The following is a 25,162-nucleotide window of genomic DNA, read 5'->3' as shown; positions in this document are numbered from 1 at the left end:
ACATTGATATCGCCTCAGAGAATGAAATGGGTTACTGAGGTGTCGTCCGAATTACAGTTGCGCTAAGGCTGGACAAGATAAGAGATGTGAGAGAATCTTAACACAGCCAGACACATGGGACACCCCACTTCCGAAACCTAAGGGTCATTAGGGTTTGTAGTCACTGTGTCACTGGTCCAACACCAGGACATCGAATCCAGTAAAATCAGTGAAGTCATGCTGGTTATGGCAGATTACAATTATTGACATTGGCTAGCTCGGTGGCTGAATGAGTAGGCCAATGGAGTAAAGTACAGGACACTTGCTAATTCACTGATTGTCAACAACAACTTTGTCACCCAGAGAACTCCAGTGACTGTCATACTGGTGTTTCCCATCCAATACGTGGATGAACAAACGGAAAGACCACGTATAATTGTATGCCTGGCCTGTAAATTGACCAGTAAGAACAGAGATTATAAGGCGGGCATGCAGGGCTCTGGGTCATTTCTTAATCCAATTACAGTCCCAGCTAATAAAAATGATTGTTCACTAATGCATCCACCACGGATACAGGCCTTCAGCCAAGAAGCAACGTTCTACCTAGGGAACCTTCTCTGACTACACTTTAGATGCCCAATGACAAGAATTAATCCTTGAGCATGGACCTTGCCACCTAGCAAGGTGACCAGCCCAAAACGCTGCGACACGCTGATGGTAGGGTACACGTATGTCTAAATGAATGTGAAGTAATGGATTGCTCTTCCCAACGGAATAATTTCATATCTATGGCATTGGACCGGTGGGTTAATAGTTTACATTGAATAATTTGGTACATGACCCACTGAGCTCCCCGTTGTGAGCAGTTGTAAGAACTAACAAATTACATCACCCATTCATTCACTTGCATTATCCTCTCAAATTATATGTGTTTTTCTCCCATATCACATCAGAATTATTTTTAGAATTCTCTGTGCACATGATGATATACAGTTGACCCTATAGTTCTCCTGGTGTAAAAGGTATGGAACATTACCGTGGTGACCTTCAAGCGTTGGGCATACCTTCGATCTTCTGCATCAATGCTTAAAGAATTGTGAATGGCCAGTGAGTGGCCATAGATCAGTATCATGACAAATGCACCTCAGCTTTTAGGAATTCCTTGACACAATGAGCCTCTCAAAATGGACAGTGGTTTAGCACCCTTCTAGGGAAGTATACCTACTTCGATTGCCCGTAAGTCTATTCAAAACTATGGATAAAAAATATAACTCCTGTCACTCCATCCCTCTTCTTCTCATTCAAATGTGCCATTAAGAATACGATGCAAAATTTTTATGTAAACTGATGTCGATTTCTAGTACTCCAGTGAGTTTGTGTCAGTTCTAACTACTTTTTCTTTTTTTCCTTGTTGTACATGTATATCACTCAGAAACTGAGAGAAAATACGTTTGTAAAATTAGTTCTAGTATTCTGCTACACTCATAATTAAGAAAATGAACCATTTCTTAAGTGAACTGCAGCTTACATTAACCAAGTATTTTCGTCATTAATGCAGACTGCATAAGTATATTCTGTGTCTGAGGACATTCAGATACATTGTTCAGTGATGCAAGGTTGCTAATAAAATGTTCAGTTACAGCATTGTGCTAGTATATTTTCCTTAACACACAGTCCTTCACCATACCTGAAAACCTCTAATGTGTTGACAAAAGCAATTTCTTAGATACTACACTCAAGTTACAGTTCAATTGATTTGAACCTGAATGAGTAAAATAAGAAATAGTTTCCTTGTAGTTGTTTCGACGCCTTCTATTATAAGTAGTGTTTTTTTTTTTTTGTTTCCAACAAATACTGTGTTACTGTGTAACAAGACCGTTTTGTTTGTTTTGTTGCACTTCCTGAGAGCTCCGTCATTCAGTGAGTTTTTAAGTACTAAATTGGTGTTTTATGTGATCAATAAATTAGTACTTTTTAAAATTTCTCTGGTAATGTACTGTAATTTCAGTGCAGCATTTTATGTTTTTGCACTCCATATTGTATCATTAATTGTGGCTTGCACCTGTTTGGAAGATGTCTGTAAAGACATGGTCTTTAAGAGATTTGTGGAAGGAAACTGGAACCTGATTAATGTATTATGTTTGAAGTATAAAAAACATATCTGACACTGTTTATTATATTAATTTATTATTATTACTTTTGTACAGTTAACTACAAAAAATTAACTCACACACGCACAAGACTTTTAAATATATCTTTACACTACGAAAAGTTACAAGGACCCATTTCTGAATTGTTTTATGTAATTTTCACAAACTACAGTCAACGTTCAATGCTTACTTATAATGTCTGAGAAATGAATAGTAGTACTGTTTTCTTCTGGTGAAATTGAACCGCAAGACTCAAGTGTTCGAACTTCTGTGAATATTTATGTTTAGTTACTTCAATTTAATATACTATATAATAATATTGAACGCGATGTGACTGTTTATATATGTATGTATACTTATATAGGATATTCTCATTCTTTCGAAACAATACTTATCATACAAAAATTACGTTGAATTACAATAATGAATTCAAGTAAAATAAATCGACAAACAACACTCATTTGATGACTACCGATGCTGTGGTGTTTTCAGCAGAATTGATACAATAATCTCTGAATCGGTTGTCCCAAATTTTAGTGTGTAGACTTTAACAAATACACATCAATGGTTAATAGTAAAGACAAATACTTTCCATTACTTTCTATGGAATATGAAATATGTTCTGAGAATACCTTCCTCTTAAAAAAGTGTTCTTTTTTGTTAATATCAGTAGTACGTATTTTAGCACAGCACATATTTCTTGCTATAAATTAGTTTAAACCTATCGAAACACTCAAAACTTCTGTACGAAACATATGTATGCTATTCCATTGGTGTATAAAGACGTATTCTACAGTTTCATATAGGACCAGAAATAGTTTACGTCATTTTATATTACGTATACCAGTTTCAATCTTACACAAAAAAGTGTGTGCAAGTTTTGTTACAGACTCCTTCTTACGTATATCGTTTCCTTGTTCATCTGAAAAAAGAAATTATACAATTCATCACAAACAATTTCATATGGAGGGGTCCCAGCATTCCTCCTATTATAACAAATACCGATTTTTATTCCTTTTGAAATATAATGTATATACTTTAATAAGCTTTTATACCTTAATTATGTAAGTCCCTAGTTTCATTATATTGATGTAATGTTGCCTTTTTGCCTTTGTATACAAAATAGCGATTTTGTTTCTTTAAAATTGAATGTCCACAAATTATTCCTTTTGTCAATTCATTGTGATAATTTTGCATGAAATGTATATATTTAATGTAAAACAAAAAAATCTATTGAAGTGTCAACGAATAGCAAAACTGAAATTTTTGATGCAAGATTCATTGAAACTCTGAGAGATATAAACACACAGGAAGTTATTATACCTTTTAATTAGAAAATATGTTCATGGTTTATATATTACGAGGCCTCTGGTAACTGAGCCAAGGAATTTTACAGTAATGGAAAATTATACATTTTTCCTAGTTAACAATGAACGAAAATAAAAATAATTTATCTCAGCTTTGGTATAAACGCGTTTAGTCACAAAATCAATAACATAACATAGTGCAAAATGGTATTCTATATCGATACCTATATTATCTTTGTTCTCTTGCTTTCTACGTGACGCATTCTACAGGTGTTATTGTTGGAAAATCAAGAATACCTTTCGAATTTCCCCCTTTTTCTTGTCTGTAAGCTCAACCATCATAGCTGGTATTCACATACAGTAGTGTAAAACTTACGAGTTAATAGCTAGTCGTTCTATGCATTCACACGTAATGAACTATACGATAAATCTTTCCTTGTATATAGTTATATATATTTCATAGTTTATATTGCACATTTAATAATATGTATGGGGATAAAGGTGCCCCCTCTACTGACAAACTGACCTCTAGAAAATTCAAAAACAGAGCTGAGGTACTGTTCAACTACAATACGCGAAGCCCTCACAAGTGAGGATATCACCTTCTTACTCTACACGTGTCATCTAACCATAATATTCCAAGTTAGGCTCGGAACCAACATTTCTATAATCTCTGCATGTAAGTCCTTCCACTATTTTGGTAGCTTTAAGGTTGTCACACCAGCAGACATCAAATGAAATGGTCAACTGGTGGGTTGGGGACAGCAAGGGACATTGACACAGAACCATCTCATAGGGCATAGAGATAGATAGACTACAAAATAAAATTTTGCTCAACACGAACTATCCATTCCAACAGATGTTAACCAGTCTGCACCATGGAGAACATTGTGGACCTACTCTGTACAGCTGTACAGGTGATTAGGAACATATATTTTTCCATTCACTGGAGCAAAATAAAATTTATTAATAAAACTGGTAGCCACAAAAGTTCCTCCACGTGTGGTATCAGAGTGAATAATATCTCTTGGAACACTACATTCTAGAACTCTAACATGTATTTTTTAGCATTTTTAGAAATGTCCTTACTAACTAGTTAAAAGCGTCTTTATCACAAATTGAAAAAGAAAAATTAAAAATGAACGATCCAGCCAGCAATGTTCATAGTCTTTCACTGACCTTTCCGACGAAAGTCTGCAGAGCTTGTCTGTTCTTACACGCTACGGCGTACGCCTGTGAACCTCAATGTCTTCTGATCTGCCACTTCTTAGACTGGTGTCGTGTAGACGTTTCATAGCCCAGAGGTTTCCTGCACGTACGTGGGATGTGGGGCTTGGGGGGGGGGGGAGGAGGGCAATGTAGATGGACCTCTCTCCCGCTGAAGATGGGCAGGACGTTTTGGGGCTGCAGACTGGCGATGGCAGGGAACGGTGGTGTTGACTCCCTCAACTGGGCGAAACATTACCACTGCCACACGACCAAGGAAACAATTAGCAACATCACTTTTGGCAACTTTCACTCGAATAACTCACTCCCTGATCACCAGTAATACGATGCTCGCAATTTTTCTTTACCTCCTACATTAATACGATAACACTGCAGAGCTTCGATGCACACGCATACACCACACACAGCTAAGCACTTTCAAAGCTTGAAAATACTGGACCATCGGCGGCGCATCTGCACACATTCATCGCTCGCTGCGACTAGTCATGAAATTATAGGAGATCTGCGCAGACCAACAGTCCACGCAGCCTTCGTTCAATTATCCACATAGAGGACTCTCTCGTAGGTCTTCCTGTCGTCGAAAAATCTCATTTCCGAGGTTTTTAACGGAGACCGCATCACAGTCAGAGCGCCAAACGTGTGTTCCGTAGGTCGCTACACCACATGGTTACCCTTCTTCGTTCGTCACATTTTGGCAGATCAAAAACAGTCAGTCGCTCCACTGAAGAAGTCACTTTCATTTTTTCTCTCTTTTTTTTTTTAAAAAAAAAGGGGGCAATGCAAAACGTATTCTCAGCGTTCAGTTGTAAAAGGGATAGGTTCTTCTAGCTGCATCACATTTGCATGAGGGCAAAAAGGTTGTGACAACATTTACTGTAGCGTTACATCTACTGTTAACACAAGCACATCTGTCGTTTGTTTTTCCTAGGATAAGGTTAGCTCGTGATACTAAGCTTGTTATTATACTTGCTTTTCTACTTGGATGCTGAAATTGTGTGTTCTTTTTATTTTTTCCTCTCTTTTTACACGGATTTTATGAAATGTACGACAGTGAGCTTAGATGCGATGCATTAAAAGAAATTGGGATGTGCCTCCCATATGCCCAGGTTGTTAACTGAAGAGGTTAAATCTGCTAGCATCCTTTGAGCTACAGTGTCGATGTTCCTCTTCGTCTGAGCTTGCGTCTGAACACAATAAAAATTGTTCCATAAACGCCACATCCCATTTACAGCCAAGTTCCTAATTTAAAAGCGCTTACACGAACACGTCTAGAAACGCACAGAAAACAGTTTGAATATATGCTTAGTGACTATTTACATTGGACTTGTCAAAATTTTAGCACATTTATAATATATATTTTCAAATTTTGTTCACTGTCTCCTCTTGCTACACTTCAAGCGCTGCTTTCTTAAATATAGTGACTATACGCGTATATGTATATATATATATAATTTAGCACACACTCGCAGCACAGCTGGGTAATTGCAAAAAAAAAAAAAAAGGCTGCCGCTCTGAGTAAAAAGGGTCCTTTCTCTAACGATGTATGGGGGTTATGGGGGAGGGACAGCCACAAAATTTCTCGGGGGCACATGAGGGTGGACGTCATAATACTTTTCTGCGGGAACAGCTTCTGAGAGGGTTCGGGGCGGGGCGGGGGGGAGGGGAGGGCGAATTCCTCTGTGCGGAGGCCGGAGGTGCGTGGCGGAGGGTGGTCGGCGCGCGGCCCGCTCACTGCGGCGACGTCTGCGGGGTGATGTCGGAGCCGGCGTTGCCGTCCCCATTCTGGCCGGCGTCGGGCTTGGACTTGTTCTCCTTCTTCCACTTCATGCGGCGGTTCTGGAACCAGATCTTGATCTGGCGCTCGGTGAGGCAGAGCGCGTGCGCGATCTCGATGCGCCGGCGGCGCGTCAGGTAGCGGTTGAAGTGGAACTCCTTCTCCAGCTCGAGCGTCTGGTAGCGCGTGTACGTCTGCCGGCCGCGCTTGCGCTCTGCAACACAAGAACAGGTGCCGTATCGTGAGGCTATGCCGCTTACCGGTAGCACGGACAGTGTTAAAAAGCAGCTGTAAAGACAGCCTGTGACAACACAGTCTCCGCAAATGACGCATATAAACTTCCTGGCAGATTAAAACTGTGCGCCGGACCGACTCTCGAACTCGGGACCTTTGCCTTTCGAGGGCAAGTGCTCTGCCAACTGAGCTACCCAAGCACACGACTCACGCCCCGTCCTCACAGCTTTAATTCCGCCAGTACCTCGTCTCCTACCTTCCGAACTTCACAGAATGTCTCCTGCGAACCTTGCAGAACTAGCACGGAGACATGGCTAAGCCACAGCCTGGGGGATGTTTCTAGGATGAAATTTTCACTCTACAGTGGAGTGTGCGCTGATATGAAACTTCCTAGCAGATCAAAACTGTGTGCTGGACCGAGACTCGATCTCGGGACCTTTGCCTTTGGCGGGCAAGTGCTCTACCAGGTATGTAGGAGAGCTTTTGCGAAGGATGGAAGGTAGGAGACGAGGTACTGGAGGAATTAAGGCTGTGAGGACGGGGCGTGAGTCGTGTTTGGGTAGCTCAGTTGGTAGAGCACTTTCCCGTGAGAGGCAAAGGTCCCGAGATCGAGACTCGGTTTGGCACACAGTTTTAATCTGCCAGGAAGTTTCATATCAGCGCACACTCCGCTGTACAGTGAAAATTTAATTCTAGACGCATATAAACGGTTATTTTTCTTATGAGTGACCACAAGCTTCAAAACACGGTTCAACGGCTTCTTTTGCCTCCAAAAACTGAAAAAAGCAGCTCATTTTACATATCCAGCAGAGCAATATAAAGTAAAAAGTGTTAAAAACAGCTACAAGGTGGTTTGCCATATTCTGACAAATCAGGGATATAAAACGTAACTTTAGTTACGAGCTACCACATGCTTCAATACTCGATAAAAAAAAAGTAAACGGATCATTTTACGCAGCGTACCCATTCGCAATCTGTAAGTTGCACTGCCGGAAAAACAACTGGAAAAATGACGCCGATTTCGATCCGATGATGTCATATGCCACATGGGGGACATAGATTGACAGGTGTTATTTGAGTATTAATCGATTGCACAATAGTGCCATATCTTTCTCTCGAGCTGTTATATGTGAGCGGGCGCCAATGTTTTAAGCTCTATCGGAGGGTTAGGTTACCATCTTTGGTGTGCGCGTAGGCGCAGGAGCAGATACTGGTTACTGTGTTAAACTGAAGAAGCAGGTGTAATGTTATGTTTCAAATGTAAAGTTTCAAATATCGATGTATTTAATTAAGATTGTATTGGTAACTCATCTGCGAGAAGAGGAATTATAAGGTAATTTTTCTGAAGACACACTTTTTTTTATTGCAGCGCCTTTTTTACCTACCTTTCTCTTACAATTTTTAATTGATCACGGTTCTTTTTTAAGTAGAAAAGGAACCAAGTGTGTTCCGAAAATACTTCGATTTGCAACGAGCATAGAACTCGCTGCACCTAACGAGTGTCTCTGTGTAGATATAGTAATTTGCAGGTTTAGTATAGCGGCGCGCAAGACAGAGCAGTACTGCAACGCTTTATCCAGATTTGCGCAGAACGGAGGTAAGGTCTAAATATTTTGATGTTGTTTTTATTCGACCAGGGCCAACTTACGTCATTCAGAGACAGGTGTTATGTGTCAGCTTTAGTTCTGGGATCTTGGATCAGAGATCAGATTTGCACAACTAATCATCGTAGGTTTTCAAAATTATAGTCAGATTATTCACTTTACCGGTATTAAAGGCTTGCCTTCTCATTATTTCTGCACAGCTCTTGTTATTCAAAACCGAGTACGTCAGCCACATTTTTATTATTTAAAGAGGACTTTCAAGATGTACCGATAATGGTTTCAACGGCGTCGACCTAGAGATAGTGTAGTGAAATAGCCATCAGAGCGCCATCTGTGTCTACCTTTTACCTGGCAATGCTCACAGCCAGAAGGTTCAGCGTGGTGCAAACGTGTGAAGCAAGCACGCAACCATGCCCTGAGATGCACTCTTGCTTACTATAGCCAACTGAGCGATTTTCAAAGGGGTCAAAATGTGATCTTCCGAGTGGCGGCCACGCGGGGTAGCCGTGAGGTCTAGGGCACCTAGCCACGGTTCGCGCAGCTCCCCCCCCCCCCCCCCCCCCGTCGGAAGTTGGAGTCCTACCTCGGGCATGGGTGTGTGTGTGTTGTCCTTAGCATAAGCTAGTTTACGTTGGATTAAGTAGTCTAGGGACCGATGACCTCAGCAGTTTGGTCCCATAGTCCTTACCACAAATTTCCAATTTCCGAGTGGCAGAATAGTCGTTTCGGAGAATGGCCACACAAGTTGGACGAGCTGGTTCAGTTGTGTAACGATGCTGGTATCAGTGGTCACGTGATCATTCTCACATCCATAGACGAGGCCGGCCGCTGTGGCCTAGCGGTTCTAGGCGCTTCAGTCTGGAACCGCGCGACTGTTACGGTCGCAGGTTCAAATCCTGCCTCGGGCATGGATGTGTGTGGTGTCCTTAGGTTAGTTAGGTTTAAGTAGTTCTAAGTCTAGGCGACTGATGACCTCCGAAGTTAAGTCCCATAGTGCTTACAAGGGAACCTCCCCATCGCACCCCCCTCAGATTTAGTTATAAGTTGGCATAGTGGATAGGCCTTGAAAAACTGAACACAGATCAACTGAGAAAACAGGAAGACGTTGTGTGGAACTGTGAAAAAATAAGCAAAATATACAAACTGAGTAGTTCGTGGAAGATAGGCATCATCAAGGACACTGGGAGCGCAGGAGCGCCGTGGTCTCGTGGTCACGTGAGCAGCTGCGGAACGAAAGGTCGTTGGTTCAAATCTCCCATCGAGTGAAAAGTTTAATTTTTTATTTTCAGTTTATGTGACAAACACTTATCACATCCACAAGAAAACCTAAATCGGGCAAGGTAGAAGAATCTTTTTACCCATTCGCCAAGTGTACAAGACAGGTGGGTCGACAACATATTCCTGTTATGTGACGCACATGCCGTCACCAGTGTCGTATAGAATATATCAGATGTGTTTTCCTGTGGAGGAATCGGTTGACCTATGACCTTGCGAGCAAATGATTTCAGTGCCCATTGGAGAGGCACGTCCTTTCGTCTACTAATCGCACGGTTTTGCGATGCGGTCGCAAAACACAGACACTAAACTTATTACAGTGAACAGAGACGTCAATGAACCAACGGACAGATAATAACTATGCAAAAATAAAGAAGGTAAAATTTTCACTCGAGTGAAGACTTGAACCAAGGACCTATCGTTCTGCAACTGCTCACGCTACCACGGGACCATGGCGCTCCTCTGCTCATTGTCCATGATGTTGCCTATGTAGCCCATGGACTACTCAGTTTGTATATTTTGCTTATTTTTTCACAGTTCCACACAACGTCTTCCTGTTTTCTCAGTTGATCCGTGTTCAGTTTATCAAGGCCTGTCCACTGTGCCAACTTATAACTGATGGGGGTGCGATGGGGAGGTTCCCTTGTTAGAGCCATTTGAACCACTTTTGATTAACGGGAGAAGAATCCCGGTATGGCACGTACAGTTTTAACCCGCCTGGAACTGTATTTTTATGTACTGTCTGATTCCAATCACATTGACGTTCTTCATTCATTTTATGTAACAGAATCTGATGCTGGATGGAGCCCTAACACTTAATGCTGTGGACCGACTGTCACAATATGCGAACCTGATTGAAACTTACAAATGACGCTTTTATTGAAACTTCCTGGCAGAGTAAAACTGTGTGCCGGACCGAGACTTTACAGAAGCTCTCCTGCGAACCTTGCAGAACTAGCACTCCTGAAAGAAAGGATATTGTGGAGACATGGCTTAGCCACAGCCACGGGGATGTTTCCAGAATGAGATTTTCACTCTGCAGCGGAGTGTGCGCTGATATGAACCTCTGCAAGGTTCGCGGGAGAGCTTCTTTAAAGTTTGGAAGGTAGGAGACGAGGTCCTGGCAGAAGTAAAGCTGTGAGGACGGGGCGTGAGTCGTGCTTGGGTAGCTCAGTTGGTAGAGCACTTGCCCGCGAAAGGCAAAGGTCCCGAGTTCGAGTCTCGGTCCGGCTCACAGTTTTAATCTGCCAGGAAGTTTCATATCAGTGCACACTCCGCTGCAGAGTGAAAATCTCATTCTGGACGCTTTTATTCCTACCATAAATGTTTTCTGTAACTTATAAAAATGAAAGTGCTGTTTCGATCGTAGAAAAATTTTAGTGTCCTGGAAGTGTTCCGTCGCCCTTCGTCTGTAACAGTCGTTGGCGTCTTTTTATACCGGGCTCGCTTTTCGTAGCAGTGGGTGTCGGTAATCAGTGAGGCCAGACACCGCACGCTGCACGGGAACCAGCCAGCCGTTTCGGAGTTTCCTCCTTTCCATTAGGCAGCCCGGCCGGCCCCTGCTGGTCCTTTTGCGTTGCCGCCTCGGACGTCCGTCTTCGTCCATCTGTCGGCCGCGTCTCACCGAGGTGGCTGACACGCAATTACTGCCGACTCCCCGATTGGTCGCCAATTAGACACACAGCGACTGCGCAGCGCGGGGGGCGACGGGATTAACAAAGCCGCCCACCGGGCCACTCGTAATTGCAGTCCACTCCCTTAACAACCTTCCCACCTCTTACATTCCCCTTTCACATTTCCACGCTGCATCATCATTGTCTCAGTTTTCAGCTACTCCCACTTGCTCGTTAGTAAGTTTACTGAATGGCAGAAATGATGTTATGGTGTACCTACAATTTCGTTTAGTGTTACAGGAAAAATTTGGACGCAGTACTGTATCTTGTGGTAGCTCAGTTTCTCCCTTAACAACCGTACACCTTTTCAATTCTTTTTTCATATTTCCGCTATGTATCATCATTCTGTCAGTCTTCGACGCCCCCCCTCCCCCCCACATCGTTCTAACTGGATAGCAGGAATGCAGTTCCAGCAAACATAAAGTACACGGTCTTGCATCTAATGTTAGATGAACAACAATGGACCTGATATTGAAGCTTATGGTAGCTCAAACCAAAATAAGCTGCTACACACCGTATGTTTAAAAAATCGTTACTGCTGATTTTAATACTTTTACTAGTTTACAATGTGGTTACAGGATGCACTGCATTAAATCAGATGATGTGGTAAAAAGAAAGTATGATTTCATGTACGTGGACTGAAGCGGAGAGTGACAATTAGTACCAAGGCCGTGAATCGAACCTGGGTCTTCCCCTCACTAGGCATGTGCATTAGCCACCTTGACACAGCGGTTCACATAACAGCACGGTTTATCCTGGCTCGCCTCCCTCCTCGATCAAGATTCTCACTGCCGCCCCAGTCTTCTTTAAATTCAATTTTGTCATATGATGACATGATGGAGACTGTGGCTGTTGTTTGAAGACAAATGTTGATGGTGCGAGGACAGCAACCAACCACAAATTTACTTTCAGTTCCTTTATTCAAAGGGTACCGCTACCGGTTTCGAATCGTTGTGATTAATCCTCAGACAGTTTACACGCTTTCTTTATGAGATGTTGTGTGTTTTTTACAGATTCATTGTCGTCTGTTTGGAGTGTTTGTTTCCACAACATTCGTCCAACAGATGTAAATGCATTCCCACTGCATTCTTATTGTTGCACACGTAAATTGTTCTCACTGAATAAATCTAAAGTGTTTAGTGAGAACAATTTACGTGTGCAACAATAAGAATGCAGTGGGAATGCATTTACATCTGTTGGACGAATGTTATGGAAACAAACACTCCAAACAGACGTTTCACGACAGTTAATCTGTAAAAAAACACACCACATCTCATAAAGGAAGCGTGTAAACCGTCTGAGGATGAATCACAACGATTCGAAACCGGTAACGGTACCCTTTGAATAAAGGAACTGATAGTAAATTTGTTGCTGGTTGCTGTCCTAACACCATCAACATTTGTCTTCTTTCAATTTCTCCTTACACACGAACAGAATTGCTGAGGCTCTCCATGTTCTGGAGTAGCACCTCAGCATGGAGAAGCCAGCCTGAAACCCAGGCGCATGTACTTATACAAATGAAAAGACGCACTGTCAGAGACTTCACTGTCCCATAAAGACATGTTTTCATGTATATAGACTGAAGTGGCGAGTGAAAACTTGTACCAAGATTGGGAATCAAACCAACGCCTCACTCAGTTTGAAAGAGGTCGTTGAGCCGTGTGCACTTTCTTCCACAGCTCGCTTCCTGAGCGTTGTGTGGAGCCAATATTTTGGGTAATCGACAGTGTTTGGGCGCGATCGAGCTCTAGCAACTCGTTGCTGTCTTTTATTGCTTCGCTTCTATTTCGTTTTTCCGCGGTTGTTCAGGGTTGGTCTTTTATGAAGCTCTTTCGTTTGAACTCCCGCCCGTAGTGTACCTACTATCTATTGCGAGTTCTGTCTTTGGTGTACATAGAAACCGTAGGTTGGTAACACGACCGACTCACGTGTTTACTGCAGCAGACTCTTTGGTCTGTACTATTTATAGGCGAGCGCGGTCACGCTGGGGGAGGTTGTCGCGCAGTGGCTATTGTGTCTGCTCTGGTGACGTCGGCATCATGCCTTCCACGTACGGGTGTTGTTATCGAACCCGCACATCTACACGTGGAGGAATGTCAGCCTGGTTGAGGCCCCTCTGTCCGCTCTTCACCTTCTGAACAGCATGGCGGCGAGCTGGTATGACATGAGCGTACAGAGAGTGCCACAGCGTCTACAAAAATGAATCGACAGAAATGGTGATTATGTTGGAAAATAGCTAAAAGTTCAAGCTGTAAACTGATGATAACCTTTGTAGAAATAAACAGGTCTATGTACTTATAAAAAAAATAGGAGACCTTACTTTTGGGACAACCCTCATACGTAAGCACCCTGCCTGATCACCTGCATTTTCATGTCCATTGTGTATTCCGGCGGACTTGGGCAATTCCAGCAGGACAATGCGACACCCAATACGTCCAGAATTTCTAGAGTGGCTCCAGGAACAGTCTCCTGAGTTTAAACACTTCCGCTGGCCTCCATACTCCCCAGATATGAACATTACTGACAAGGGAACCTCCCCATCGGACCCCCCTCAGATTTAGTTATAAGTTGGCACAGTGGATAGGCCTTGAAAAACTGAACACAGATCAGTCGGGAAAACAAGAAGAAGTTGTGTGGAAATATGAAAAAATAAGCAAAATATACACTCCTGGAAATGGAAAAAAGAACACATTGACACCGGTGTGTCAGACCCACCATACTTGCTCCGGACACTGCGAGAGGGCTGTACAAGCAATGATCACACGCACGGCACAGCGGACACACCAGGAACCGCGGTGTTGCCCGTCGAATGGCGCTAGCTGCGCAGCATTTGTGCACCGCCGCCGTCAGTGTCAGCCAGTTTGCCGTGGCATACGGAGCTCCATCGCAGTCTTTAACACTGGCAGCATGCCGCGACAGCGTGGACGTGAACCGTATGTGCAGTTGACGGACTTTGAGCGAGGGCGTATAGTGGGCATGCGGGAGGCCGGGTGGACGTACCGCCGAATTGCTCAACACGTGGGGCGTGAGGTCTCCACAGTACATCGATGTTGTCGCCAGTGGTCGGCGGAAGGTGCACGTGCCCGTCGACCTGGGACCGGACCGCAGCGACGCACGGATGCACGCCAAGACCGTAGGATCCTACGCAGTGCCGTAGGGGACCGCACCGCCACTTCCCAGCAAATTAGGGACACTGTTGCTCCTGGGGTATCGGCGAGCACCATTCGCAACCGTCTCCATGAAGCTGGGCTACGGTCCCGCACACCGTTAGGCCGTCTTCCGCTCACGCCCCAACATCGTGCAGCCCGCCTCCAGTGGTGTCGCGACAGGCGTGAATGGAGGGACGAATGGAGACGTGTCGTCTTCAGCGATGAGAGTCGCTTCTGCCTTGGTGCCAATGATGGTCGTATGCGTGTTTGGCGCCGTGCAGGTGAGCGCCACAATCAGGACTGCATACGACCGAGGCACACAGGGCCAACACCCGGCATCATGGTGTGGGGAGCGATCTCCTACACTGGCCGTACACCACTGGTGATCGTCGAGGGGACACTGAATAGTGCACGGTACATCCAAACCGTCATCGAACCCATCGTTCTACCATTCCTAGACCGGCAAGGGAACTTGCTGTTCCAACAGGACAATGCACGTCCGCATGTATCCCGTGCCACCCAACGTGCTCTAGAAGGTGTAAGTCAACTACCCTGGCCAGCAAGATCTCCGGATCTGTCCCCCATTGAGCATGTTTGGGACTGGATGAAGCGTCGTCTCACGCGGTCTGCACGTCCAGCAAGAACGCTGGTCCAACTGAGGCGCCAGGTGGAAATGGCATGGCAAGCCGTTCCACAGGACTACATCCAGCATCTCTACGATCGTCTCCATGGGAGAATAGCAGCCTGCATTGCTGCGAAAGGTGGATATACACTGTACTAGTGCCGACATTGTGCATGCTCTGTTGCCTGTGTCTATGTGCCTGTGGTTCTGTCAGTGTGATCATGTGATGTATCTGACCCCAGGAATGTGTCAATAAAGTTTCCCCTTCCTGGGACAATGAATTCACGGTGTTCTTATTTCAATTTCCAGGAGTGTACAAACTGAGTAGTCCATGCGCAAGATAGGCAACATCAAGGAGAATGTGAGCTGAGGAGCGCCGTGGTCCCTTGGTTAGCGTGATCAGCTGCGGAACGAGAGGTCCTTGGTTCAAGTTTTCCCTCGTGTGAAAAGTTTAATTTTTTATTTTCAGACATTTATTATCTGTCCGTCCGTCCATCCGTCCGATGCGAGGTAACTGCGCCGTAGTATGGGGACGTTACACGTAAACAAACATCGAAACACACGACGTCAGTCGACTACAGCGCACGGAAGAGAGAGTATCCTGCTAACGAGGCTCCCTGGCTACCAGTTGACTGTTCGCTACTTTGGACGAGAGTGCATTAAATACGTGAGATGTATTCCGTGGGTAGTATGAATCCACCAAATGTTTTCGGTTCCCATTGGAGAGGCACATCCTTTCGTTTACTAATCACACGGTTTTGCGGTGCGGTCGCGAAACACACACACACTAAACTTATTACAGTGAACAGAGACGTCAATAAACGAACGGACAGATCATAACTTTGCGAAAATAAAGAAAGTAAACTTTACACTCGAAGGAAGACTTGAACCAAGGACCTTACGTTCCGCAGCTACTCACGCTAACCACGGGACCACGGCGCTCCTGAGCACACACTTTCCTTTATATTGCCTATCTTGCGTATGGATTACTGAGTTTGTATATTTTGCTTATTTTTTTCATAGTTCCATACAACTTCTTCCTGTTTTCTCGATTGATCTGTGTTCAGTTTTTCAAGGCCTATCAACTGTGCCAACTTATAACTAAATCTGAGGGGGGTGCGATGGCGAGGTTCCCTTGTGAGCATATGCCTTGCAACGAGCTGCTCAGAAGAGATCTCCACCCTCTCGTACTCTTACAGATTTATGGCCAGCCCTATAGGATTCATGGTGTCAATTCCCTCTAGCACTACTGCAGCCGTCAGTCAAGTCCACACCACGTCGTGTTGCGGGGGCCCTACACAATATCAGGCAGGTGTACCGGTTTCTTTGGGTCTTCAGTGAATAATGATTTTATTTCATATAGTTCAATAATTGTCACGCTGTGGCTGTCCGGCCGGCCGAAGTGGCCGTGCGGTTAAAGGCGCTGCAGTCTGGCACCGCAAGACCGCTACGGTCGCAGGTTCAAATCCTGCCTCGGGCATGGATGTTTGTGATGTCCTTAGGTTAGTTAGGTTTAACTAGTTCTAAGTTCTAGGGGACTAATGACCTCAGCAGTTGAGTCCCATAGTGCTCAGAGCCATTTTTTGTGGCTGTCCAGTAAACAACCAGCCGTCAGTCCGTTTGTTATCGTGATCCAGGTATATGGGGCTGCAACCGTCTGCTGGAGCAGCGTGCTTCTACGGCTGTCACGCGAATCCGTTGCGAGATTCGGACACAGGGGTGGGGCCAGCCGTATAGCATCAGAGTAACTTCGTTATCTAGCGCGCGCAGCGCACACGCCACAGTCGCTGTAAACTCGCAGGTGCTGGCCAGCTGCCGCCGAGCGACGTCGCAACGCGCTGCTGCAGATGACCGCGGACACCTAACGAGATTATGCCGTCGCGTCGCGGGCACCAGTGTGACAGTTTACGCGGCCGGACCGCGAGTGTGACGTCACGGCGGGTGGCCGCGTCTTGCCGTATCTGCGCCGGCCACTCGCTGCCGGTAGAGCGATGGCGTTGGAGGGGGGGGGGGGGCGCAGTGGGCCCGGCTTACGTCACGCCGTGATGAAGACAAACGGCGCTTTTCAAACACATTCCAGCGGCAGGCGGGCTCTGTCCGTTTGTGAGTCGCCTCTGCCAGTCCCTCCCCCTATCCCCTCCCCCCCTCAGCGAGCCCCCCGTGGCAGCATCACCAGCTCTCTCGCCCCATCTCCGGCTCAGGCAGTACAGCCACGTCCGCCCACACCAGTCCAACCCTCAACTTCCAATATACACTGCTGGCCATTAAAATTGCTACACCACGAAGACAGCGGATAGGCACTTGGTGCAGGGAGTGGCAACTGACCGTTAACATAGATAAATGTAATGTATTGCGAATACATAGAAAGAAGGATCCTTTATTGTATGATTATATGATAGCGGAACAAACACTGGTGGCAGTTACTTCTGTAAAATATTTGGGAGTATGCGTGCGGAACGATTTGAAGTGGAATGATCATATAAAATTAATTGTTGGTAAGGTGGCTGCCAGGTTGTGATTCATTGGGAGAGTCCTTAGAAAATGTAGTCCATCAACAAAGGAGGTGGCTTACAAAACAGTCGTTCGACCTATACTAGAGTATTGCTCATCAGTGTGGGATCCGTACCAGATCGGGTTGACAGAGGAGATAGAGAAGATCCAAAGAAGAGCGGCGCGTTTCATCACAGGGTTATTTAGTACCCGTGATAGCGTTACGGAGATGTTTAATAAACTCAAGCGGCAGACTCTGTAAGAGAGGCGCTCTGCATCGCGGTGTAGCTTGCTGTCCAAGTTTGGGAGAGGGTGCGTTTCTGGATGAGGTATCGAATATATTGCTTCCCCCTACTTATGCCTCCCGAGGAGATCACGAACGTAAAATTAGAGAGATTCGAGCGCGCACGAAGCTTTTCGGCAGCAGTTCTTCCCGCGAACCATACGTGACTGGAACAGGAAAGGGAGGTAATAATGACAGTGGCACGTAAAGTGCCCTCCGCCACACACCGTTGGGTGGCTTGCGGAGTATAAATGTAGATGTAGATGACGTGCTACAGACGCGAAACTTAACCGACAGCAAGAAGATGCTCTGATATGCAAATGATTAGCTTTTCAGAGCATTGTTACAAAAACAATCAAAACATTTGTACTTTGGACACCACGAAAATTGTACGAATGCACATTCATTTTCGTTGCAATCGCACCTGTATTTTCTCAAGTTGACGTCATGGAATATTTCTTTTTGCGGTGGATCCAGCGTCGCGAAAACAAAAGTAGCATAGACGGGTCTCGAACCAGGGTCGCCTTGACGGGAGTCTCGCTCGCTCGCCACTTTTTTTTTTTTTTTTTTTTTTTTTTTTTTTTTTTTTTTGTCGTTGCGGACGTCACATAACATACGTTAAAGTTCATTTGCTGATCCTTCCACTCAGTTTTTTATCACAGAGGCCAACCAGCTCTCTGACCGAACAAGCTACTCGCTCACTGGTCACAATTGTGAAACTTTTCTGTACGTAAAGAGCTGCCAAAACTTTAACAGGCAATATTTCAAAAACGAGGCCTCATTGGCACCTACAATATTACGGTGTTAAACGTGCCTACCCACACTATAAGCAGGCGAAGTGGGAGCACATAACTCGATACACCTCCCAGAAGGTCCCCTCCTGAGTATCACTGATATGAGAAGCAAGTTAGGGTGGTCTTACGGGAACATGGTATTCTGTGAGACTTTCATCTGATGATGGGCCTGCAGCGGTTCGAGTAGTAGTCAATAATACAGAAAATCGCACCAACTCAAAGAGCGACTGGTTCAAAATGGTTCAAATGGCTCTAAGTACTATGGGACTTAACAGCAGAGGTCATCAGTCCTCTAGACGTAGAACTACTTAAACCAAACTAACCTAAGGACATCACAAACATCCATGCCCGAGACAGGATTCGAACCTGCGACCTAGCAGCCGCGTAGTTCCGGACTGAAGCGGCTACAACCGCTCGGCCACAGCAGCCGGTGAACGACTGGTTGTATATTGTAGCTACATATATTGATCAGCCACAACATTAAGACCACCGACCTGCTATCAATATAAAACCATCCAGGCGATATCAGCCTCATCTGGCGAATGGGGAAGGCGCGCGATCTATGTTTGACCGAGGGCAGACTGTTCAAATGGTTCAAATGGCTCTGAGCACTATGGGACTCAACTGCTGAGGTCATTAGTCCCCTAGAACTTAGAACTAGTTAAACCTAACTAACCTAAGGACATCACAAACATCCATGCCCGAGGCGGGATTCGAACCTGCGACCGTAGCGGTCTTGCGGTTCCAGACTGCAGCGCCTTTAACCGCACGGCCACTTCGACCGGCGGCAGACTGTGATGGCTCGGAGGCCAGGCACAGGCATCTCTCTCTCTCTCTCTCTCTCTCTCTCTCTCTCTCTCTCTCTCTCCCTCCCCTTAAGAAACGACTTTCGAATTAGAAGCTGGCGGAACATTTTAAAGTATTTCAGCTCGCTTAGCAAGAAGTGGTAGAATCCTAAAGCAGTGTGACTCCGATGTTCGGAGATTCGCTCATGTGTCGAGCGGCGTGAGCTTTTACAGCCATTTGTTTGTTTGTGGGGCGATGCCGTTCATGCGGAAGAGTGGCTAATTAGAAGCGTCCGAAGGCTACGCGCGGCTATCAGATAATTACCCGTCGTAATTGTTTCGGGGCACGTATCGCACTTAATTGGCGTTAATTAAAAAGTTTTGCACAGGCACCGCTGAGGGTGAAGCATGGTCTCTTTCGGCAGAGTTGACATAGGGTTCAAACGACACAAACTCACAATGCAGTTTTTTCGAAACACGAGTGGGATTTCTTCAGCATAATATTTGCCGTAGCGACACCCATCAACAGCAAGTGGGCAGAATATAGTATGTAGTATACACTCTCCGTCGCATGTTGCAATTTATTGACGAACAGTTTTCGGTTACAGGCATCTATCATCTAAGTATTAGTGATGATGCTATCACTTTCTCAAAAAGTTATCGTTTATTGACGACGTGTTTCATAGAGTGAGTATTCATTATCAGACTCGAAACAGTGATGAAGCAATCAGTCAGTCACAGAGCGATAGCTTCATCACTGTTTCACGTTTGAATCGGATGGCTGCCAACTGAAACCGTTCGTAAATAATTCATTACCTCCAACTGAGATTGTATACTACATACCATACTCTCTCTTCTGAAATGATCATGGCAAACTCTTTCGCTAAATACGGTACCACTTTCTGGCCTCAACACACGTTTATTGATCTCCAATCCCACAAGATCGTGCTTTAAACGTAGTACGGTCGAAATCAACCTTACAGGAGCAATATACCACGAGTTTGCATGGTATGTGTGCATATGAAGACAGATTTCATCAGAAGAACGGTCAAGGTAAACAATTTTCTATCTTTCTTCTTCTCACCTAGTGGCTATCTATAACTTTTAGAGAATTCCGGCTGCAATTCGGGTCGGTGGATATGAAATAGAGGAAATAATTGAGGAAGGTGAGAAACAGGGTTGTAGACTATGCTCCAGGTTATTCAAATTTCACATTGAGCAAGCAGTGGTTGAAAAGAGAGATATCAACAAAAGTGAAACAACGATAATAGCAATGATGGAGGAATTAGATTAGGAAATGAGGAGTCGGAAGTAATTGGCGAAGTGTGTTAACTGAAATCAATATAACTGCCGAAAGAAAAATTTAAGACGGTATAAAACGCAGATTGGCAATTAGTAGCAAGAGATTTCCTGAAAACGAAGAAGTACGTCAAGGAAAAAAAATAATAAAGCTAGATGAAACTTCCTGACAGATTAAAACTGTGTGCCGGGCCGAGACTCGAACTCGGGACCTTTGCCTTTCGCGGGCAAGTGCTCTATCAACTGAGCTAGCTAACTGGGTAGCTCAGTTGGTAGAGCACTTGCCCGCTAAAGGCAAAGGTCCCGAGTTCGAGTCTCGGCCCAACACACAGTTTTACTCTGCCAGGAAGTTTCATACCAGCGTACACTCCACTGCAGAGTGAAAATCTCATTCTGATAAAGCTAGGTGTTCTGAAGTGTGTTCTGCCAGTATTGTAGCGAAACGAGGAAGAAGGACAGAACAGAAGCTACTGAAATGATTTATTACAAAAGGTTACCGATGTCGGATAGGTAGATAAGATTTACTGAGTGAAACAGGGAGGGGGGCGGGGAGATGAGCTTTATGGAATAACATGCCTGAATGAAGGAGCAAGTTGAGATGACACATTAGGCGGTATCAAAGTACAGTTGATCTGGAACTTTAGGGAAGAGTGGTGGCGTGCGAAGTTGAAGATGGCAGAGGAAGACCGAGAGAATGTCATGGTCTGTTGATAAGGACTCCAAACGATGGAGCAGTAATTTAGAACTGGTTCCAACAATAGCGTCTAGAGGGCGGTTTCATTTGCAGAAGTACTACATCTTGCCAACTCTCCCACTTGGTTTTCCTCACTACTGGTTTCAAGCATTTTATATCGCATACTTACGATGTACTTAACGATGTGACATGATCCAGGAACTTACCACTGATTTTGTAATTGTGTTCCATCTCATTGTTATGGGGCTGCCACTTAGTACACTGAGGTGAAAAAAGTCGTGTGGTACCTCCTGATGTCGTGTCGGGCCTGCTTTTGTCCGATGTCGTGCAGCAGCTTGAAGTGACATGGTCTCAAAAAGTCCTTGGAAGCCCCTCCAGAAATATAAGCGATGTTTCCTCTATAGCCGTCCATAACTGCGAAACTGTTGCTCGTGCAGGATTTTGTGCACGAACTGACCTCTCGATTTTGACCCGTAAACGTCCCATGGAAATTATATGGGGCGTACTGGGTGGACAAACTATTCGCTCGAATCGTCCTGAATGTTCTAGAAACCAATCGCGAACAACTGTGGCCCAATGACATGGCGCACTGACATCCATAAAAATTAGATAGTCGTTTCGGGACGTGAAGTTCATTAATGGCTGCAGGTGCTCTCCAAGAAGCCTATCAATCATTTTCATTTAATGATCGGTTAAGTTGGACCACAGGACCATGTCAACACATCCCTTACGATTATGGAACCACCACCAGATTGCACAGTGCCTTGTTGACCACTCGGGACCGCCGGCCGCGGTGGCCGAGCGGTTCTAGGCGCATCAGTCCGGAACCGCGCGACTGCTACGGTCGCAAGTTCGAATCCTGCCTCGGGCATGGATGGATGTTATGTCCTTAACTTAGTTAGGTTTAAGCAGTTCTAAGTTCTAGGGGACTGATGACCTACGATGTTAAGTCCCATAGTGCTCAGAGCCATTTGAACCACTCGGGACGATGACTACATGGGGTCTGCGCCGCACTCGAATTGGCCATCAGCTCTTACGGATCGGGGAAGGATGAGCTAAGAAACCTGCCTTTCCGTTTGCAAGGAACCATCCCGATAATCGCCTTAAGCGATTTAAGGAATCGTGGAAGACCTAAATCTCGATGTCGAAACGGGGATTTGAAACGTCGTCCTCCGAAAAGTGAGTAGACTGTCTGAACAACTGTCACCCACCAGGTTTGGCAAACAAAAAGAACTCGAGTTGCCTCGGCTGAAGATGCAGCAAGTCTGTCAACTTTCACTAAATTACTTCAGCACAGGCTGTTAGCGTCCAAGGTGGGTTCATCGAGATGGACGCCAAATTTAGAGTACCTTGTGCCCTTTGATCGACACCGCCGGAACAATTAGCCGCCTCTGCAGATAGCTCTAAATCAGGATAGTTCCCTTTCTGATCGCTTTTGCCTATTAAAATCTCCTTAGAACTAACAGCTGTGCCTCTTGCCCTGGAGCATTACTTCAAGCCCGCGGAGTGACGAGGAGTTGCAAAGAACGAGACGTAGAGAAAACAGAGAGAGGGGGGCGGGGAGGGAGGGAGGGAGGGAGGAAGGAAGGAGGGAGGAAGAGAGAGAGAGAGAGAGAGAGAGAGAGAGAGAGAGAGAGACATCTTGGCAGGTACTCGGGCACATATTAAATTACCGCCGCCCGCCGCTCTTCCTGGGTTTCCAGTTGTGCCCCGTCCGTCAGACAGACGTATGTTTCAGGGGTTAATTAAGAAACCATCAAACGCACAGTCCTGAGCGCCCCGGTGGGATGAGAAACAAAAAGAAGCGCACGAGTACAGACGGCAAAGGAAGCGAACACGCCGCAGGCAGAGGGGTTCTGGCGCCAGCGGTAGGGGGCGATGGAGGGGAGGGCGTGTTGGGGGCCGAGGAGGAAGAGGGAAGGAGGTTCCGTAGGCGAGAGCAAGGAGTTTGGCTCGGTAGCCAAAGCACCAATTTAACATTTATAACTAGCCTACTGAAGACGTTGCTGCATCATCTGCAAAGGTTACCTCAGGGCTTTATGTTAGCTCCAATACTATTTCTATAGGCGAGTATAAGGAGTATAGTAGCCAAAGTGCTAATACAACTATTATATCTACTGAAGACACTGTTGCATCATCTATAGAGAATACCTAAGCGTACTATGTTGGGGCCAGTAATGTTCCTACAGGCGAGATCAAAGAGTTCCCTTCAGTAACCAAACACCAACGCAACTTTTATATCTACTGAAGACAATATTCCATCATCAATGCAGAATACCGCAGGGCACTATGTTGGGTACAGTATTATTTCTGCGGGCGAGAGAAAGGAGTACGGGTAGAAGTCAAAGTGCCATCTAAACTTTTATATCTACTGAAGAAGAACTCTGGGAGTACCTCAGGGCACTATTTTAGCACCAGTGTTGTTTCTGCTTTGCATTAATAATGATACAGGCATCATCAAGGAGTCCAGCACCTCCAGTGCACATCCAACAGCAATTATAAGCTACAGTTTCTTCCTGAACAAGGAACATACAGTGTTGTATACGCTGAGATGACAATGATATCTAATATCGTGTCGGGTCTCCTCTTTCCCTGCGTGGTGCACCAAGTCACCGTGAAACTGATTCAACAAGTCGCTAGATGTCCCCTGCAGAAATATCGAGTCACTTCTCCTCCACGGCTCGTCCATAATTGCGGAAGTGGTGCTGGTGCAGGATTTTGTGCACGAACTGAACTGTGGATTACGTCCAATAAATGTTCGATGGGAATCACGTCCGGCTACCAGAGTGGCCAAATCATTCACTCGAAGTGTTTAGAATGTTCTTCAAGCCCGTCATGAACAACTGTGGACCGGTGACATGGCCTGTTATCATCCACAAAAATTCCATCGTTGTTTGGAAACATGAACAACATGAATGGCTGCAAATGGTCTCCAGGTAGCCGAACCATTTCCAGTCAATGATCAGTTCAGTTGGACCAGAGGACATTGTACATTCCATGTAAACACAGACCTCCCAATTATTGAGCCACTACCAATTTGGACTGTATCTTGTTAACAACTTTGGCTCACCACTTCGTGGTGTCCTCGCGACGAACCCTACCATCAGCTCTTACCAACTGGGATCGGAACTCATCTGAGCAGGCCACTATTTTCCAGTTTCTAGGGTGAAACCGATATGGTCACGAGCCCAGGAGAGACGTTGCAAGCGATGTCGTGCTGTTAGCAAAGGCACTCGCGACTGTCGTCCGCCGCCTTTGCCCACTAATGCAAAATTTCGCCGCACTGTCCTATTGGATACGTTCGTCGTACGTCCCACATCAGTTTCTGCGGTTATTTAAATCAGTTTTGTTTGTCTGTTAGCACTGACAATTGTGCTCAAACGCCGCTGTTCTCGGTCCTTAAATGAGAAGGTCACCAGCCCCTGCGTTGTCCGTGGTGAGACGTAATGCTTCAGATTTGGTATTCTCGGCAAATTCTTGAAATTGTGGATCTGGGAATATTGCATTCCTAAACGATTTCCGGTCAGAATGGCTGCTCAGTGTCAAGCGAACAGTATAGTGCGAGTCTACAGCCTCCTGCTTATTAGTCTCGCGGAGGCTGCGAAGACAATATTATACTAACTGCAGAGTCCAAAGAGGCTTTTACGGTGTATTGTGTTCCATACGCGAATGGAACGCGAATCATTCCGAATACTATGGTCGCACTACGAGGTGTTCTCAGTAAGAGGGGCGAGGGGCACAATAAGAAGAAAGTGACCTGTGTGCATGAGCAATATGAGAAGCGAAGTCCTTCCGGCAAACATCAGCGACTATTAGTGAGGTA

At 45.3% G+C, this 25,162-nt stretch overlaps 1 protein-coding gene and 1 long non-coding RNA gene across 2 annotated transcripts in view; both read right to left on the bottom strand.

Moving 5' to 3' along the window:
- Positions 1–2,141: 2,141 nt before the first annotated feature.
- On the bottom strand, positions 2,142–6,125 carry LOC126215280 (uncharacterized). Its single transcript, XR_007542114.1, has 2 exons — positions 4,616–6,125; positions 2,142–3,051 (listed from the first exon to the last, which is right to left on the bottom strand). It is a non-coding gene; the product is annotated as an uncharacterized LOC126215280 (long non-coding RNA).
- Positions 6,126–6,247: 122 nt separating this feature from the next.
- The window catches only part of LOC126215149 (homeotic protein antennapedia-like), a 79,156-nt gene continuing 60,241 nt past the window's right edge, over positions 6,248–25,162 (bottom strand). The window contains exon 2 of the mRNA XM_049941810.1: positions 6,248–6,651. Coding sequence (XP_049797767.1) covers positions 6,392–6,651 — 260 coding nt within the window. The 3' untranslated portion in view covers positions 6,248–6,391. The remainder of the gene's footprint in view (positions 6,652–25,162) is intronic.

This window comes from Schistocerca nitens, chromosome 12, assembly GCF_023898315.1.
Source record: "Schistocerca nitens isolate TAMUIC-IGC-003100 chromosome 12, iqSchNite1.1, whole genome shotgun sequence".
NCBI classification, from domain to species: Eukaryota; Metazoa; Arthropoda; class Insecta; order Orthoptera; family Acrididae; genus Schistocerca; species Schistocerca nitens.
This window is presented reverse-complemented; position numbering and strand designations above follow the sequence as displayed.